The 21,210-nt window shown below is 38.5% G+C and overlaps 1 protein-coding gene across 1 annotated transcript in view; it reads right to left on the reverse strand.

The window, feature by feature from the left end:
- Positions 1–21,210, reverse strand: part of LOC133632132 (BMP-2-inducible protein kinase-like) — an 82,149-nt gene that overhangs the window by 25,595 nt on the left and 35,344 nt on the right. The window contains exons 6-12 of the mRNA XM_062024373.1: positions 18,409–18,490; positions 15,206–15,338; positions 12,467–12,570; positions 12,329–12,408; positions 5,032–5,183; positions 962–1,089; positions 750–893 (exon numbers count right to left, since the gene is read on the reverse strand). Coding sequence (XP_061880357.1) covers positions 750–893; positions 962–1,089; positions 5,032–5,183; positions 12,329–12,408; positions 12,467–12,570; positions 15,206–15,338; positions 18,409–18,490 — 823 coding nt within the window. The remainder of the gene's footprint in view (positions 1–749; positions 894–961; positions 1,090–5,031; positions 5,184–12,328; positions 12,409–12,466; positions 12,571–15,205; positions 15,339–18,408; positions 18,491–21,210) is intronic.

Raw genomic sequence — 21,210 nt, forward strand, 5'->3', positions numbered from 1 at the left:
TGAGGGAAGAGTGGATGGTGAGATCGAGAGGCGGATCAGTGCGGCGTCTTCAGTAATGCGGACGCTGTATCGATCCGTTGTGGTGAAGGAGGAGCTGAGCCGGAAGGCAAAGCTCTCAATTTAGCGGTCGATCTACGTTCCCATCCTCACCTATGGTCATGATCTTTGGGTTATGACTGAAAGGACAAGATCACGGGTACAAGCGGCCTTCGGGACTCTCCCTTAGAGATCGGGTGAAAGATCTGTCATTCGGGAGGATCCCAGAGTAAAGGCGCTGCTCCTCCACATGGAGAGGAGCCAGATGAGATGGTTTGGGGGGCATCTGGTCAGGATGCCCCCCCCGAACACCTCTCTGGGGAGTGTTTAGGGCACGTCCGACCAGTAGGAGACCACGGGGAAGACCCAGGACACGGCGGAGAGACTATGTCTCCCGGCTGGCCTGGGAACGCCTCGGAATCCCCCGAGAAGAGCCGGACCAAGTGGCTGGGGAGAGGGAAGTCTTCTCTGCTTAGGCTGCTGCCCCGTGACTCCACTTCGGATAAGCGGAAGAAAATGTGTGGATGGAAAATATGGCTTATTTTTTTAAAATTTTTACGACTGAGACCCTTCCGGGTCCCCGAGAACTAACTCGAGGGGAACCATAAAGGTAAAAAAAAATCTTTATATTGAGTTGGTTTTGGTAATGGAACACATTGAAAGGGTGAGTGTGGTTTGGACACCCCTGGATGATCTTCTTGCAGAGAGCTCACCATGGCGGCGTACTGGACCTGAGCAGCCGGCTGCTGACACATGGGTTGCATCATCTGCTGCTGATGATGATGATGATGATGCTGCTGCTGAAGAAAAGCCTGCTGCTGTTGCAGCTGGATGGACTGCTGCACAGCCTGTTGGTACTGAGAGAGGTTGGAGGACATTAAAGACACCCCAGTCTTGGGGTCAGGGTCCAGAGGGCACAAGTCACCTGGAGGTATTGGAGTTGCTGTGCGTTGGCGTGCTGGTGCAGCTGCTGCAGGCGCAGGTCACCCGGCTGCAGCTGCTGCAGGACCCGATGCTGCGGCATGGAAGGCTGTCCTGGCACCGGCGTGGGAGCTGCAGGGACGTATAGGACAAGCCGTGACTCTTCAGGAGGACTGCTGGTGGTCATGCATGAACACAACTTCAAAAGTTGGGGAAAAAAAAAAGGAAATGGTTGAAATTGCTCCACCAATATCAGATTCATGATCAATAAAGTTGTGACTTTTAGGGCAGGAAGTGCTTTCTTATTTCCCCCCAACAGAAGTGTCTGTCAGTCTGCTGGCCGTCCATAGCGGTTCTACACATATGGATACTTTGTTCATCACTCCAAGTAACGTTTGTAAGTTAAGTTTGTCGTGATTAAATGTAACGTGTTTATGTGTGCATTGCATGGAGGTTTTCCCCCACTCCAGACTCCCTTAGGACCCCAGTCTACATTGGATTTTTTTACTCATCTTTTTCCCCAGAGTTTTACCTTTTTCCCATCTTTTACGGGGCGGGGCGCCTTGTGGCGACCCATCAGCGTTCCTGTTCTGTAACCCTGCACACCAGGGGTCACCAACGCGGTGCCCGCGGGCACCAGGTAGCCCGTAAGGACCAGATGAGTAGCCTGCTAGCCTGTTCTAAAAATAGCTCAAATAGCAGCACTTACCAGTGAGCTGCCTCGATTTTTTAAATGGTATTTATTTACTAGCAAGCTGGTCTCACTTTGCCCGACATTTTTAATTCTAAGAGAGACAAAACTCAAATAGAATTTGAAAATCCAAGAAAATATTTTAAAGACTTGGTCTTCACTTGTTTAAATAAATTCATTATTTTTTTACTTTGCTTCTTATAACTTTCAGAAAGACAATTTTAGAGAAAAAATACAACCTTAAAAATGATTTTAGGATTTTTAAACACATATACCTTTTTACCTTTTAAATTCCTTCCTCTTCTTTCCTGACAATTGAAATCAATGTTCAAGTAAATTTATTTTTTTTATTGTAAAGAATAATAAATACATTTTAATTTAATTCTTCATTTTAGCTTCTGTTTTTTCGACGAAGAAAATTTGTGAAATATTTCTTCAAACTTTTTATGATTAAAATTCAAAAAAATTATTCTGGCCAATCTAGAAAATCTGTAGAATCAAATTTAAATCTTATTTCAAAGTCTTTTGAATTTCTTTTAAAAATTTTGTTCTGGAAAATCTAGAAGAAATAATGATTTGTCTTTGTTAGAAATATAGCTTGGTCCAATTTGTTATATATTCTAACAAAGTGTAGATTGGATTTTAACCTATTTAAAACATGACATCAAAATTCTAAAATTAATCTTAATCAGGAAAAATTACTAATGATGTTCCATAAATTATTTTTTTAATTTTTTCAAAAAGATTCAAATTAGCTAGTTTTTCTCTTCTTTTTTTCAGTTGAATTTTGAATTTTAAAGAGTCGAAATTGAAGATAAACTATGTTTCAAAATTTAATTGTCATTTTTTTCTGTGTTTTCTCCTCTTTTAAACCGTTCAATTAAGTGTAAATATCATTAATTATTAATAATAACATAGAGTTAAAGGTAAATTGAGCAAATTGGCTATTTCTGGCAATTGATTTAAGTGTGTATCAAACTGGTAGCCCTTCGCATTAATCACTACCCAAGAAGTAGCTCTTGCTTTCAAAAAGGTTGCTGACCCCTGCTGTACACTGTTTGTTTGTCTCATCTTGAACGGGTTTGTGCTGAAAACAAAGTTTCATTGTACTTGTGCAATGACAATAAAGACCTATCCATCTAAAACGTCACCGTGGAGTTATTGAATCTGCGCAGCTCGTGGGTCCATGACCATGACTTCTGTTTTGTATGATCAGCCGTTTTACTGCCGCGTTACAGACACTGTTTGGAATCAATTAAGGTATGTTAAATAAACCTTTACAGAATATTTCAGTGTAAATAACTCATTTCACAACTTATATATCTGCCACTTATAGTCCAGTGCGGCTAATATATGGAAGAAAACCTTGTTATCCTCAAATTTAGCGGTTGTGGCTTATGTCCCGGTGCGCTCTGTAGTCCGAGAAATGTGCTCATCATAGAACTGGGACCCAATCTTAATAAAAATGTATTGATTTTGAATCGAGACTAGTTACTCCCAAGAATAGAACCAAATCGTGTGGTGCCCAAAGATTCACAGCCCTAAACACCAGCATAATGGCATTAATCATAAACACACTCAGATTAATCATGCAAATGATTTGGAGCGTACAAACTCTTGTACTTTAACTGCTATACTGTTAGTGAGCAGATGAATATTACCAGTGAGGAGACTCAGACTGAAAGGACTTAAAGGCCTACTGAAAGCCACTACTAGCGACCACGCAGTCTGATAGTTTATATATCAATGATGAAATCTTAACATTATAACACATGCCAATACAGCCAGGTTAACTTATAAAGTGACATTTTAAATTTGCCGCTAAACTTCCGGTTCGAAACGCCTCTGAGGATGACGTATGCGCGTGACGTAGACCGGCGAACACGGGTATGCCTTCCCCATTGAATACAATACAAAAAAGCTCTGTTTTCATTTCATAATTCCACAGTATTCTGGACATCTGTGTTCGTGAATCTGTTGCAATTATGTTCATTGCATTATGGAGAAAGAAGCTGAGCAAGCAAAGAAGAAAGTTGTCGGTGCGAAACGGACGTATTTTTCGAACGTAGTCAGCAACAACAGTACACAGCCGGCGCTTCTTTGTTTACATTCCCGGAAGATGCAGTCAAGATGGAAGAACTCGGATAACAGAGACTCTAACCAGGAGGACTTTTGACTTCGATACACAGACGCCTGTAGAGAACTGGGACAACACAGACTCTTACCAGGATTACTTTGATTTGGATGACAAAGACGCAGACGTGCTACTGTGAGTATGCAGCTTTGGCTTCTAAACATTTGATCGCTTGACCGTATGTGCGCAACTTTTTTTTGCGTATGTACGTAACTTTTTAAAAATATATAAGCTTTATGAACCTTGGGTTAGGTGAACGGTCTTTTGGGCTGAGTGATTGTGTGTGTTGATCAGGTGTTTGAATTGTATTGGCGTGTTCTATGGAGCTAGGAGCTAGCATAGGAGCTAGGAGCTAGCATAACAAACACGTAGATGTTTTTATGCAGGATTAATTTGTGTCATATTAAATATAAGCCTGGTTGTGTTGTGGCTAATAGAGTATATATATGTCTTGTGTTTATTTACTGTTGTAGTCATTCCCAGCTGAATATCAGGTCACTCTCACAGCATCTTCCCTATCTGAATAGCTTCCACTCCCCACTAGTCCTTCACTTGCACTTTACTCATCCACAAATCTTTCATCCTCGCTCAAATTAATGGGGAAATTGTCGCTTTCTCGGTCCGAATCTCTCTCACTTCATGCGGCCATCATTGTAAACAATAGGGAACTTTGCGTATATGTTCAACTGACTATGTCACGCTACTTCCGGTAGGTGCAAGCCTTTTTTTTATCAGATACCAAAAGTTGCAATCTTTATCGTCGTTGTTCTATACTAAATCCTTTCAGCAAAAATATGGCAATATCACGAAATGATCAAGTATGACACATAGAATAGATCTGCTATCCCCGTTTAAATAAAAAAAATTCATTTCAGTAGGCCTTTAAAAATACAACTGTCACCAATAGATGACATGCATTCAACTGAAAGCTTTAAAAACACTCCGACAATAAAATGGCATTTGTGCACAAATACTTTTCCTAAGCACATTTTAATAACTGCATGCCCTGTGATTAATCCTGATTAATTCATGTAAACATCATTCCTTACAAGAAATTACATGAATTGTTGTTTACTTGTTTGTTAAATCATCATTCATGTCAACATCAACACGTGTGTCACACTTAAAGAAGAGTAATAGCAACATTTAACTACAATCCTTTAAGGTCCCTGTAGCTGATCAGGACCAGTCAGTACCGTCTGACACCAGCAGGTGCCACTGCAACACAACGATTGACTGAGTGACGCACCTTTCTGACCGTTGCTGACAGGTGCAGACACGGTGACAGGTGACACGGTGACAGGTGTGACGCTGGCCAGCGGCAGGATGTTGCTGCTGGCCGCCTTGGGTCTTTGTCTGGGGGCGATGGAGGTTTCTGTGGGCCCCACAGAGTCTCGTATCCTAAACACAAACAGTCAAACTTTAGATGTAGCCTTCTTTAATCCAGGGGTGTCCTAACTTATCCAATTTAAAAAAAAGAAAGAAAAGAAAGCATGCGGAAGCCGTTTTGATACTTTTCATTTTCAAAATAAACACAACATATTGATTTTTTCCCCCTAAAGTTTGGTCCCGGGGACAATAGAGAGTAATAAAAATGTTAAGTCATATTTCATTAGGTGTTACAGTAAATCTGTAGATCAACTTCAAGTTTATCTGTCAATATAACCTTTGAAAAATGTATTTTCTCCCAAGGAAATCTTGTTTTTATGACAAACAAAAAACCAAAGTGAAATATTGGACGTGAAGTAACCCTGGTAAAAATGTTCAATTAAGTCATACAATTGTTTTTTTTATTTTTACTTTCAACACTTAAGTCGCGAGATCAACTTCAGGGGCCGTACTTATCAAGCTTCTTAGAGTGCCATTTTACACTTAAGTCCTGAGAATTTGCGAAATGTAGTCCTACTCTCAAACTTAAGAATAAAAGCTTTTTATCAACGTTCTTAAGTCTAAGAATCACTCCTACTCTCCACGATATTTAAGAGACCTTCAGAGGTGTCTTAAGTGGTTAGGAGTTGCCAGCAGGGGATGGCACTGAGGCGAGAGAGACGTGCGCCAACGTTCAGGGAACGGAACAATGTTTGGTTTTTTTTTTATGACGAGCAGCTGATCAAACGGTATCGTTTAGACCAGGGGTCTCAAACACGCGGCCCGCGGGCCAATTGTGGCCCGGGAGACGTTATTTTGCGGCCCCCACCTTAATATGAAAGTTTAATGTTAGTGCGGCCCGCGAGTTTTAAATGAATGGCGCTTGACAGCGTTGTGTGCGGAGCTGAAGAAATCTACCAATCACGTTGTGGTATGAGGCTCTCGACAATATCGAGGGCGTGCCGTGATGGCACTGTCATCAGTGTCCTCTAGAATCTGTCACCGCATCATCTTTTTCTCCATACTAACAGCGTGCCAGCCCAGACACATGTTGTATGAGGCTTCTAGAGACACACGCAGGTTATTGCAAGACATACTTAAGGAACAGCCATACATGTCACACTGAGGGTGGTCATATTTTATTTTATTTATATTTTAACACTGTTACAAATATGCGCCACACTGTGAACCCACACCAAACAAGAATGACAAACACATTTCGGGAGAACATCCGCACCTAAACACAACATAAACACAACAGAACAAATACCCAGAATCCTTTGCAGCCCTAACTCTTCCGGGCTACAAAAACACCCCCGCTACCCCTAACCCCGCCCAACTCAACCCCCCCCATCTCCCGAATTCGGAGGTCTCAAGGTTGGCAAGTATGCATTGATGTCACTTGCGTAATGCAAGCAGAGAAACATTTTGCAGCTTTTCTATGACACACGCTCTTCCTTCCTCCCTCCCTCGCCCGCCTGCTCGCTCCCGCCCCCGTTGTAAACAGTCCGGGCGGGGAAGACGAGCACTCCGCCGAAGGAGCGAGCGACAATACAAAAGTGTGGTGCACTGGACCCCAGCGCTGATACAGACGTGGTGATGTTAACCCGTTCGGGGCTAATTGTGCTACCGTAACTGTAAACTCCACCCCCCACCCTCCTCCCGTTGGCTCCAGACAGAGACGATTTTTGATGCAATATTTCTTTCACAGGGGCACCCCGACGTGTCTTATTTCATTTCATTTCATTTTTATTTATCTCCTTCATTGATGTGCATCTTTGATCGATAGACAATTATACCTCAATTTTTAAATTATACATTTACACACCAATGCCTGAGAAGGAGCAGGATGAAGAAAAATCTTATATTTTTCTGCCCCCTTCAACATAGTACGTAGTCTTACTTAATGATATCATATAAACAAACAATTACATCCAAATATAACGAAAACAAACAAAAAAACACAAGAAGTGCAAAACTTCATGATGTACAAAAAGAACAAAAAAAACAAAATAAGTAGTATACACCTCACAGGATGATACAAAACAAATACAAAACTAGGCAAAAAATAAGTAAAATAATAAATATAAAGCAAAATGTAAACAGTTATGGCTGTCCATATGATCTCATTGTTCTGTCCTTATATATTTTTTCAATTGGAATATATTTTTACAATCTTTTATCTCTTGTAAAGAGAATTCCATAGTTTAACCCCCACCACTGATATACACATTTGTTTTAAAGTTGTCCTTGAATACTGATGTTTGAAATGACCTTTTCTTCTATGCTCTTCATTCTCAGAAGTGATGACAAACATTTTTTGTAAATTTGCTGGTAATGTTTTACTTTTAGCCTTAAACATGACACATAATGTCTGTAACTTTACTAGCTCCTGTAGTTTCAATAAACCCGAATTAATAAATAATATGTTAGTGTGTTTTAAGTAATCTACTTTATGAATAATCCTTATAGCTCTTTTCTGTAGTTGATACAGAGAAAGTTGCGTTGCACAAGGAATACAATTTGAAACGTCATTATACAACTAGACATGCTGAGGAGTATGCAAAATACTAGGGGAGTGAACCGGGTTGCAAATTTTAAAACCAGTCTACTGAGGCAACAAGATTTCGTCAAGAAAGCAAGCGAAAAGAGCGATGCAGCTGTCAAAGCTAGCTACATGGTGAGTGAGATGGTTGCTAGGGCGGGAAAGCCATTCAAAGGAGGTGAATTCATTAAAAAGTGCATGTTAGATTTTTTTTAAGAAATCTTTTCTTGCGGCCCAGCCTCACCCAGTTTCTGCATCCAGTGGCCCCCAGGTAAATTGAGTTTGAGACCCCTGGTTTAGACAGAGCGGATATTATTTTTGTCACAGATTTAATACTTTTTGATTCCTTGTTGATTTCTGCATGTGGCTGCAGTGGGCTAGTGTATATAGAGCCACCCACACCACTTTCAAATTAGTTGCCTAATTAATGAATTGGAAAGAAAATGTTATGACAGTAGCGTATGTGTGTGGCCGTGAGGTGAGTGACGTCAGTGAGTGTGTGGGCGAGAGAAGAGAGGGAGCGGTAGCGTGAGTGCCGGCGGGGACTAGTTTGTTTTGTATTATTTTGTAGTTTATTGTCAAAATATACACTCCCATTGTCCACTTCAATATTTCCAAGATATTTCTTTATTCTTAGACAAGGGATTCCCTTCCGTGATTGGTCATTTCTATGGACACAGAAATGACGTCACCTAAAATTGCGTTTACGGCACATAGTAATGTCGTAATTCAGCTCTGAGTGTGACACTTAAGATTCAGTCCTACACTTCGCTGAAAGTGTGAGTAAGACGCTTGATAACTAACTTTTAAGTGCAGCTTTCAGCCAAGAATTTATTTACTCTTAAGTCAACTCTTAGCAGACTTCTTAGGAGTCATTCTAAGAAGCTTGATAAGTACGGCCCCTGATCTATCCGTTGATTATGAGATTTTATTATTTTGTTTGTTTTATGCCATTTTTGCCAAATAAAAATTACCGTATTTTTCAGAGTATAAGTCGCTCCGGAGTATAAGTCGCACCGGCCGAAAATGCATAATAAAGAAGGGAAAAAACATATATAAGTCGCACTGGAGTAGAAGTCGCATTTTTGGGGGAAATGTATTTGATAAAAGCCAACAGCAAGAATAGACATTTGAAAGGCAATTTAAAATGTGTAAAGAATAGTGAACAACAGGCTGAATAAGTGTACGTTATATGAGGCATAAATAACCAACTGCTGTGTTAACGTAACATATTATGGTAAGAGTCATTCAAATAACTATAACATATAGAACATGCTATACGTTTACCAAACAATCTGTCACTCCTAATGGCTAAATCCCATGAAATCTTATACGTCTAGTCTCTTACGGCAATGACATCAATAATATTATTGGATATTTGACGCTAATGTGTTCATCATTTCACACATAAGTCGCTCCTGAGTATAAATCTGCGACTTATAGTCCGAAAAATACAGTACTTAAACAAAATATTTTCCCTAAAAAACTATTTCAAAGTGGAATATTTGATGTGAAGTAATTGGAGCCTTAAATATGTCATTAATCCATAACATTGATTTTGATTCATTATTATTTTTGGAGCAATGACAGTTTCTTTAAAACAAAACAAATCACTAAAATTGTTAGGGATCCAAAAGGGCCTCACTCATAAGTGTTAAAATAAGTATATTTTTGTTTCAATGCTTGAACTTCTAAATCAACTTCAGATCTATCCATATATTAGAATTATTTTTGTATATTTTTGTAATACTTGAATGCCTTTTCGTCATGATTTTGTATGGCAAACACACAAAAAATGCAGTATTTTCCCCAAAAAGAATTCCAGTGGAATATTTGATGTGAAGTAATTGTAGTCTTAAATATGTCAATAATTCATAACATTGATTTTGAATCATTATTATTTTTGAGCAATGACATTTAAAAAAAACGCACCAATTCTGAAGGATTCAAAAGGACCCCACTCATAAAAGTATTAAAAATTAAATATACATTTTATTTTTTCACTTTCACACCAATCTGTCAATTATACGTTTTTATTATTTATTTGTTTTATGCCATTTTTGTCAAAGACAATCCTAATTTTTATGGCCGAATGCGAAATTTCCCCCTCAAAAATTATTTCAAAGTAAAATATATTTGATGTGAAGTAAATGGAGCCTTAAATATGTCAATAATCCATAACATTGATTTTGATTCATTATTATTTTTGGAGCAATGACAGTTTCTTTAAAACAAAACAAATCACTAAAATTGTTATGGATCCAAAAGGGCCTCACTCATAAGTGTTAAAATAAGTATATTTTTGTTTCAATGCTTGAACTTCTAAATCAACTTCAGATCTATCCATATATTAGAATTATTTTTGTATATTTTTGTAATACTTGAATGCCTTTTCGTCATGATTTTGTATGGCAAACACACAAAAAATGCAGTATTTTCCCCAAAAAGAATTCCAGTGGAATATTTGATGTGAAGTAATTGTAGTCTTAAATATGTCAATAATTCATAACATTGATTTTGAATCATTATTATTTTTGAGCAATGACATTTAAAAAAAACGCACCAATTCTGAAGGATTCAAAAGGACCCCACTCATAAAAGTATTAAAAATTAAATATACATTTTATTTTTTCACTTTCACACCAATCTGTCAATTATACGTTTTTATTATTTATTTGTTTTATGCCATTTTTGTCAAAGACAATCCTAATTTTTATGGCCGAATGCGAAATTTCCCCCTCAAAAATTATTTCAAAGTAAAATATATTTGATGTGAAGTAAATGGAGCCTTAAATATGTCAATAATCCATAACATTGATTTTGATTCATTATTATTTTTGGAGCAATGACAGTTTCTTTAAAACAAAACAAATCACTAAAATTGTTATGGATCCAAAAGGGCCTCACTCATAAGTGTTAAAATAAGTATATTTTTGTTTCAATGCTTGAACTTCTAAATCAACTTCAGATCTATCCATATATTAGAATTATTTTTGTATATTTTTGTAATACTTGAATGCCTTTTTGTCATGATTTTGTATGGCAAACACACAAAATATGCAGTATTTTCCCCAAAAAGAATTCCAGTGGAATATTTGATGTGAAGTAATTGTAGTAGAGATGTCCGATAATATCGGTCTGCCGATATTATCGGCCGATAAATGCGTTAAAATGTAATATCGGAAATTATCGGTATCGGTTTTTTATTATCAGTATCGTTTTGTTTTTTTGCGTGTTTTTTGTTTTGTTTTTATTATTAAATCCACATAAAAAACTAGGGATGTCCGATAATGGCTTTTTGCCGATATCCGATATTCCGATATTGTCCAACTCTTTAATTACCGATACCGATATCAACCGATACCGATATCAACCGATATATGCAGTCGTGGAATTAACACATTATTATGCCTAATTTGGACAACCAGGTATGGTGAAGATAAGGTACTTTTTAAAAAATGAATCAAATAAAATAAGATAAATAAATTAAAAACATTTTCTTGAATAAAAAAGAAAGTACAACAATATAAAAACAGTTACATAGAAACTAGTAATGAATGAAAATGAGTAAAATGAAGTGTTAAAGGTTAGTACTATTAGTGGAGCAGCAGCACGCACAATCATGTGTGCTTACGGACTGTATCCCTTGCAGACTGTATTGATATATATTGATATATAATGTAGGAAGCAGAATATTGATAACAGAAAGAAATGGGGGGAGGGAGGTTTTTTGGGTTGGTGCACTAATTGTAAGTGTATCTTGTGTTTTTATGTTGATTTAATAAAAAAAACAAAAAAAAAAACGATACAGATAATAAAAAAACCGATACCGATAATTTCCGATATTACATTTTAACGCATTTATCGTCCGATAATATCGGCATGCCGATATTATCGGACATCCCTAAAAATAAGTATATTTTTGTTTCAATGCTTGAACTTCTAAATCAACTTCAGATCTATCCATATATTAGAATTATTTTTGTATATTTTTGTAATACTTGAATGCCTTTTTGTCATGATTTTGTATGGCAAACACACAAAATATGCAGTATTTTCCCCAAAAAGAATTCCAGTGGAATATTTGATGTGAAGTAATTGTCGTCTTAAATATGTCAATAATCCATAACATTGATTTTGAATCATTATTATTTTTGAGCAATGACATTTAAAAAAAACGCAGCAATTCTGAAGGATTCAAAAGGACCCCACTCATAAAAGTGTTAAAAATTAAATATACATTTTATTTTTTCACTTTCACACCAATCTGTCAATTATACGTTTTTATTATTTATTTGTTTGATGCCATTTTTGTCAAAGACAATCCTAATTTTTATGGCCGAATGCGAAATTTTCCCCTCAAAAAATATTTCAAAGTAAAATATATTTGATGTGAAGTAATTGGAGCCTTAAATATGTCAGTAATTTATACGATTCATTATTATATTCATGAACAGTGACAGTTTTAACAGCCTGCAAGGCAGTTTTGTGTTATTCCAGTCAACTTTTTCTCCTTACTTTTCACCTGTCTGCTCTATTATTCCACTTTTTAATGCTTTTTTTGTTGAAACATACCTTTTAGAATGTGTTAAAAAGGTGTCCGTGGACACCCTGCAGTGGTCAGTGAGACTACCTTGCTTTGGTGGTGCTCTTCTTGGCCGCCACCTGGCTGGCGGTGAGGGGCTGGGGCAGCAAGGTGGGTATGGTGGAGCTCTAGGGAAGAGGAGCGTGGTGAGGACAGAGGACAGACAGGACAGGATGTGTCACCTACAAAGATGTTTGGCACAGGACAGTCCCTTGCAGCAAACTGGAAGGCAAAGTAGGACACTTGGTAAATGTCCGGTCTCTTCTCCTGCTCCGGCTCCAGCATGTATCCTGCGGGCACAAACATACCAGTCCTGCTCTTCTTATCAGGACTACACAACTCAAGTCTATCCTTCTTTGTGTGGACATTGTTGATTGTCATGTCATGTACGGACGTACTTTGCGGGCGCCGTCTTTGCTCCACAGTAAGTCTTTGCTGTTGTCCAGCATTCTGTTTTTGTTTACTTTGCAGCCAGTTCAGTTTTAGTTTGGTTCTGCATAGCCTTCCCTAAGCTTCAATGCCTTTTCTTAGCGGCACTCGCCTTTGTTTATTTTTGGTTTAAGCGTTAGACACCTTTTTACCTGCACACTGCCTCCCGCTGTTGTCTGCTTATTGCATACTTGCCAACCCTCCCGTTTTTAGCGGGAGAATCCCGGTATTCAGCGCCTCACCCAACAACCTCCCGGCAGAGATTTTCTCCCGACAAACTCCCGGTATTCAGCCGGAGCTGGAGGCCACGCCCCCTCCAGCTCAATGCGGACCTGAGACTGAGTGGGGACAGCCTGTTCTCACGTCCGCTTTCCCACAATATAAACAGCTTGCCTGCCCAATGAACGGAGAAGTTAAACAGGACAATACTGCCATCTAATGGATAGCCACCGGAACACTGAAATTCAAGTATTTTTATTTTTTTTTCTATGTAAATAAAATAAATATATATATATATATATATATATATATATATATATATATATATATATATATATATATATATATATATATGAAATATACATATATGAAATATATATGAAATACTCGAGTTGGTGAATTCTAGCTGTAAATAACCACGCCCCCAACCACCCCACCCCCTACCCCCCACCTCCCGATATTGGAGGTCTCAAGGTTGGCAAGTATGGCTTATTGTGATCAGCACAAAGCAATTAGCTACCTGCTGCCACCTACTGATATGGAAGAGTATTACATGGTTACTCTGCCGAGCTCTAGACATTATTTGCAGATTGTAATTACAGGTTTGCAAAAAATATTCTGAACTCATTTAGGTGAAATGACATCATCTCCCACGGCACACCAGACTGTACCTCACTGCACACCAGTGTGCCGCGGCACAGTGGTTGAAAAACACTGATCTATCCATACATAGTGTTTTTACTCGTTTGGATTCTTCATTCATACATTTTTAAAGTCTTACAATATAAGCAAAGCAATTGTGTGATGTCTGTAGATCAGGGGTCACCAACGCGGTGCCCGCGGGCACCAGGTAGCCCGTAAGGACCAGATGAGTAGCCCGCTGGCCTGTTCTAAAAATAGCTCAAATAGCAGCACTTACCAGTGAGCTGCCTCGATTTTTTAAATTGTATTTATTTACTAGCAAGCTGGTCTCGCTGTGCTCGACATTTTTAATTCTAAGAGAGACAAAACTCAAATAGAATTTCAAAAATCCAAGAAAATATTTTAAAGACTTGGTCTTCACTTGTTTAAATAAATTCATTATTTTTTTACTTTGCTTCTTATAACTTTCAGAAAGACAATTTTAGAGAAAAAAATCCAACCTTAAAAATGATTTTAGGATTTTTAAACACATATACCTTTTTACCTTTTAAATTCCTTCCTCTTCTTTCCTGACAATTTAAATCAATGTTCAAGTACATTTATTTTTTTTATTGTAAAGAATAATAAATACATTTTAATTTAATTCTTCATTTTAGCTTCTGTTTTTTCGACGAAGAATATTTGTGAAATATTTCTTCAAACTTATTATGCTTAAATTCAAAAAAATTATTCTGGCGAATCTAGAAAATCTGTAGAATCAAATTTAAATCTTATTTCAAAGTCTTTTGAATTTCTTTTAAAATTTTTGTTCTGGAAAATCTAGAAGAAATAATGATTTGTCTTTGTTAGAAATATAGCTTGGTCCAATTTGTTATATATTCTAACAAAGTGTAGATTGGATTTTAACCTATTTAAAACATGTCATCAAAATTCTAAAATTAATCTTAATCAGGAAAAATTACTAATGATGTTCCATACATTATTTTTTTTATTTTTTCAAAAAGATTCGAATTAGCTAGATTTTCTCTTCTTTTTTTCGGTTGAATTTTGAATTTTAGAGAGTCGAAATTGAAGATAAACTATGTTTCAAAATGTAATTGTCATTTTTTTCGTGTTTTCTCCTCTTTTAAACCGTTCAATTAAGTGGAAATATCATTAATTATTAATAATAACATAGAGTTAAAGGTAAATTGAGCAAATTGGCTATTTCTGGCAATTTATTGAAGTGTGTATCAAACTGGTAGCCCTTCGCATTAATCACTACCCAAGAAGTAGCTCTTGCTTTCAAAAAGGTTGCTGACCCCTGCTGTAGATGTTATCGTAATGTAAAGAAGCAAGCGTCGTTAGTATTAGCTAATATGCTAACAGGTTTATGAGTGTCTGTGTTAGTGTTGAACTTACTACGGCATTCTTTTTGTATTGTTAAACAAATTCCTCAGTAAATTCACCGTGGAGTTATTGTGTCTGTTTAGCTGATTGGAGAGTTAGCATCCACAGCTAGCGGGACAAACATGTGGTTTCTTTCCTCGGCCACTTGGTGGAGCCCTTGTTCCACAAGCTGAGGAGGTGGTCAAGGAACTGGAGGGGGAAGTGTGCAGAGCAGCAGGAAGTGCAGATGATTCCCAGCAGACTTACGGATTAAGCAGTGCAGCTTGAGGGAGAACTTGGAGTTGTCCGGCACGATGAAGGTGCCGTCGCAGATGGCCACCTGACTCTCCCCGAACGGAAGCGTGAAGAAACACAGCTTGTACAACAAGCATCCCAGCGCCTGTCAACACACAAAGTGTTCAACAATCTGCTCGGGGAATTTTACAGCCAGCTCCATTTTACTGAGCAGCCACCGCAAGCAATATGGCCGCTCAAACATGTCCATTGACCAGGTGGTGGGTGTGTCAGGGGATGGTGGAGGGTGTGTCAGTGGATGGCGGAGGGTGTGTCAGTGATGGTGGAGGGTGTGTCAGTGGATGGCGGAGGGTGTGTCAGTGATGGTGGAGGGTGTGTCAGTGGATGGTGGAAGGTAGAGGGTGTGTCAGTGGATGGTGGAGGGTGTGTCAGGGGATGGTGGAAGGTAGAGGGTGTGTCAGTGGATGGTGGAGGGTGTGTCAGTGGATGGTGGAAGGTAGAGGGTGTGTCAGTGATGGAGGAGGGTGTGTCAGTGGATGGCGGAGGGTGTGTCAGTGATGGTGGAGGGTGTGTCAGTGGATGGCGGAGGGTGTGTCAGTGATGGTGGAGGGTGTGTCAGTGGATGGTGGAAGGTAGAGGGTGTGTCAGTGGATGGCGGAGGGTGTGTCAGGGGATGGTGGAGGGTGTGTCAGTGGATGGTGGAAGGTAGAGGGTGTGTCAGTGATGGTGGAGGGTGTGTCAGTGGATGGTGGAAGGTAGAGGGTGTGTCAGTGGATGGTGGAGGGTGTGTCAGGGGATGGTGGAGGGTGTGTCAGTGATGGTGGAGGGTGTGTCAGTGGATGGTGGAAGGTAGAGGGTGTGTCAGTGGATGGTGGAGGGTGTGTCAGGGGATGGTGGAGGGTGTGTCAGTGATGGTGGAGGGTGTGTCAGTGGATGGTGGAAGGTAGAGGGTGTGTCAGTGATGGTGGAGGGTGTGTCAGTGGATGGTGTGTCAGTGGATGGCGGAGGGTGTGTCAGTGGATGGTGGAGGGTGTGTCAGTGGATGGTGGAGGGTGTGTCAGTGGATGGTGGAGGGTGTGTCAGTGGATGGTGTGTCAGTGGATGGCGGAGGGTGTGTCAGTGGATGGTGGAGGGTGTGTCAGTGGATGGTGGAGGGTGTGTCAGTGGATGGTGGAGGGTGTGTCAGTGGATGGTGGAGGGTGTGTCAGTGGATGGCGGAGGGTGTGTCAGTGGATGGCAGAGGGTGTGTCAGTGGATGCGCTCGCTTGTCTGGTTTCACTTGCAACTCTGCGTGCGTGTAGTACCGCACTATTAGACGGCCACCTGTCTCCTAGCAGCTAAACATCATGCTAAAAGAGTATAAAGACACTTTGCCCTTAAGTGCCAACATTTGTCGCCGGTGTTCTGGCGAGACATGCTCCCCATTGGAATGCATGCACTCCCTGCATCTGCACATGCCAATGAATGCAGGGATCGCAGAAATGTAATTGTGCACTGAAGGAGTTTAACGCGAGTACAATCTAGGGCTGTGAATCTGTGGGCACCCAACAATTCACGATCCGATTCCTGTGGTGAAGATTCGATTCAGAATCGATTCTCGATTCAAACCGATTCTTACAATGTATCATAATTATGTTGAAACTTTTTCAAAACAGGTTACAATTTAGAAATGCATCCTCTGGTTGCATGTAGATTGTCTGAAAAAGGTTTTTTAAAATGTATTCTTATTAAATATTACATACACACACATATATACACATGTATGTATAAATATATATATATATATATATATATATATATATATACAGACACACAGATGCAGATAAATATATACACACACACACACACACATATATATATATATATATATATATATATATATATATATATATATATATATATATATATATATATATATATATATATATATATATATATATATATATATATATATATATATATATATATATATATATATATATACTCATGTATAAATATATATATATATACTCATGTATAAATATATATATACATACACACATAGACATACTGTATATATACAGATAAATATACATACACACACAAATATATACACACATGTATAAATATATATATATATATACATACACACAGACACATATATACAGATAAATATATACACATATATGTATAAATATATATATACAGACACACATAGACACATATATGCAGATAAATATATATACACACATATATATATATACACACACATGTATAAATATATATATATACAAACACAGACACATATACAGATAAATATATACACACACAAATGTATACATATACATATATACAGACACACATAGACACATAGATAAATATATATACACACACACATGTATAAATATATATAGACAGACACAGACACATATATACAGATAAATATATACATACACACATATACGTATAAATATATATATACAGACACACAGACACATACAGTATATAAAGATAAATATATACATACACACATATATATATACACACATGTCTAAATATATATATACAGACACAGACACATTTATACAGATAAATATATACATACACACATATACGTATAAATATATATATACAGACACACGTAGACACATATACAGATAAATATATATACACATATATGTATAAATATATATATATAGACACACAGACACATATATACAGATAAATATATACATACACACATATTTATATATACATACACACATATTTATATATATATATATATATATATATATATATATATATATATATATATATATACATATATATATATATATATATATATACAGACACACGTAGACACATATATACAGATAAATATACATACACACATATACGTATAAGTATATATATATATACAGACACACGTAGACACATACTGTATATACAGATAAATATATATACACACATAGATGTATAAATATATATATATAGACACATATATATACAGATAAATATATACATACACACACACTCTAGCGGTTATTATTTTGGTGATAATGGTACATCCCGCTCTGGTTTCAAAGTAAAAGACTTGATGCAACCTGGGTGTCATCATGTCAATGACAGGGCAGACAGGAGCATGACACCCGACTATACAGCCACACCCTCTTTTTACCAGGAGAGAAAAGCAGCGGGATCACAGGAGAAGGTAAACCAGCCAGCGACACACTCACCCATATGTCAGCCTTAGTGGTGATGGCCTTCCCTGCGTACAAGTTGATCATCTCTGGTGCTCGGTAGGACAGCGTGGTGTACCTGCCAGGTGAAGTAGACAGGGAGACAAGTTCTTGACTAATGTATCATACAGTAAATGTGGACAAGTCCTGCTCTTATCAGGACTACAAAAGTCAAGTCTGTTCAATTCCAATGTGAAATGGTGGCTAGGGAGGAGCGCTGGTTTGAAAGAAGCCATCTATGTCAAACAAGGAGGAAGTGAGTGTGCGTGTCCCAAAGAGTGTCTCCTTCCACAGAAAGAAGGCCAACAGGAAAAGATCTCTTGTTTATATGGATATCATTATCATAAAGCACTTCCTCTTCAGGGCAAAGTACCCTCAATTCTACGATGAACCGCCACTTTTTTCCCACGCTTTGAACCCCGCGTATTATAAACCGGTGCGGCTAATTTATGGATTTTTCTCCACTGATGGCCATCATGCAAATACTTTTCATAAAACACAAGCAGAGACACTGAATCCTTGTGTTATTGTTTGTGCTATGGCGCCACCTTTTGGACGAGTTCCGTCACTCCAAATGCTGCAGTGTCCTTCCATTTAAGTCCTTTTAACCGGAAGTAGAAGTGCATGTCTGTCTTCTAGCCGTCCATAGCGTTATTACTCGTATGGATTCTTCATTCATCACTCCAAGCAACATTTTTAATTTGAATTTAGCTGAGATAGGCTCCAGCGCCCCCCCGTGACCCCGAAGGGAAGAAGCGGTAGAAAATGGATGGATTAAATTTAAACCATTTGTACAATATAACAAACAATTTTTCTGGTTTCTGTTGAAGTGTTTTCACATATATTTGTACGTGCTATTGTAATGTAATGAAGCAAGCGTCATTGTGATTTAGGGCTATATAAATAAACATTGATTGATTGATTGATTGATTAGTATTAGCTAATATATTAACATGTTTACGACTGTCTGTGTTGGTATTATGAACTTACAATGGCATTCTTTTTGCATTGTTAAACAAATTCCTCAGTAAATTCAGCAAAACGTCACCATGGAGTTATTGTGTTTGTTTAGTTCGGGGGTCGGCAACCTTTACCACTCAAAGAGCCATTTTGGCAAGTTTCACAAATTAAAGAAAGTAATGGGAGCCACAAAAAAAAATTTTAAATTTAAAATGAAAAACACCACATACAAAGCTTAAATGCTTTGTGCTATGTTAACCAGGGGTCTCCAACACACGCACCGGCACGCACTTTAATGTGGAAATTTGATGTTAGTGCAGCCCGCGAGTTTTGAACGAATGGCGCTTGATAGCGTCATACTTGCCAACCCTCTCATTTTTCCCGGGAGACTCCCGAATATCAGAGCGTGATAACACTGCATTTGGCGTCCTCTACAATCTGCCCTAACAGTGCACCTGCTCGATCACACGTAGAATGCAATTTCAGCTTGCTCACGTAAGTGACAGCAAGGCGTACTAGCTCAGCAGCCACACATCTTACACTGACGGTACCAATACCCAGAATCCCATGCAGCCCTAACTCTTCCGCTCAACCAACGCACGGAGAGGGGGGGGGTGGGGGGGGGGTTGATGTGTGGGGGGATTTGGTGGTAGCGGGGTGTATAATGTAGACCGGAAGAGTTAGGGCTGCATGGGATTCTGGGTAATGGTTGTGTTGTGTTTATGTTGTGTTACGGTGGGATGTTCTCCAGAAATGTGTTTTTCATTCTTTTTTGGTGTGGGTTCACAGTGTGGCGCATATTTGTAACGTAACAATGTTAAAGTTGTTTGATACGGCTACCGTCAGTGTAAGCTATGTGGCTGATGAGTAAGTATGCTTTGCTGTCTCCTGTGTGTGCAAGTAATAACAACATACAACATGTGGCTGGACTGGCGCTGTATGTAAATGCTATAGAGGACAATTACTGCAGTGCAATTAGGGCACTCCCTTTATTTAGTAATTAGAGTGTAAATAGGATTATTTTTTCCCTGGGAGTAATCTATGAGAGACACTGAGATCCATAAGTCTCCTGGGAAAATCAGGGGGGTCGGCATGTATGTAGCTGAGCCGCATCAGAGTGGTCAAGGAGCCGCATGCGGCTCCGGAGCCGCGGGTTGCCGACCCCTGGTTTAGCTGATTGGAGAGCTAGCTTCCGCAGCTAGTGGCTCCATGACCATGACTTCTGTTTTGTTTGATCAGCCGATTTACTTCCGTGTTACGGACACCGTTTGGAAACAATTAAGGTATGTAAATAAACATGTACATAATATTTCTGTGCAAATAACTCATTTCACGACGTGTACATCTGCGGCTAATATGGAAAATATTGTTTTCTTCTCAAATTTAGCGGGTGCTGCTCTATAGTCCCGAAGATATGTTAAGCTTCAAAATAAAAGCGCGGCAGTATATTGACCTTGATTCTATCGCAACAACTAACAAAATGCACATATTTCATTTCTATTCTTAGCTTGTTAGCAAGCAGAAGGGTTAGTGCGCGGATGAAAGCTTTATTTTAGTCCAAAAATACAAGGGAATTACTGCAGCAGCTCTGTTAGATAAGGGTATAAAATATTTGAAAAACCAAAACAAATGGATGATAAAAATATGCCCAATCGGAGCAAACAACATTTGTTATTACCAGCATTCTCTTTCCATCTCTGGACAAACACAAGTCAATAGATGGCTGCTTAGGTCATGTGGATGTCAGTCAACATGAACAAAGCCCATGAAACAGAGATCCTTAAACAGTCCTTGTAAGTCCTGTTCTGTTGCCAGCAGATAAACATCATCTCCCAGCCG

This window comes from Entelurus aequoreus, linkage group LG17 (genome assembly GCF_033978785.1).
Source record: "Entelurus aequoreus isolate RoL-2023_Sb linkage group LG17, RoL_Eaeq_v1.1, whole genome shotgun sequence".
Classification (NCBI taxonomy): domain Eukaryota; kingdom Metazoa; phylum Chordata; class Actinopteri; order Syngnathiformes; family Syngnathidae; genus Entelurus; species Entelurus aequoreus.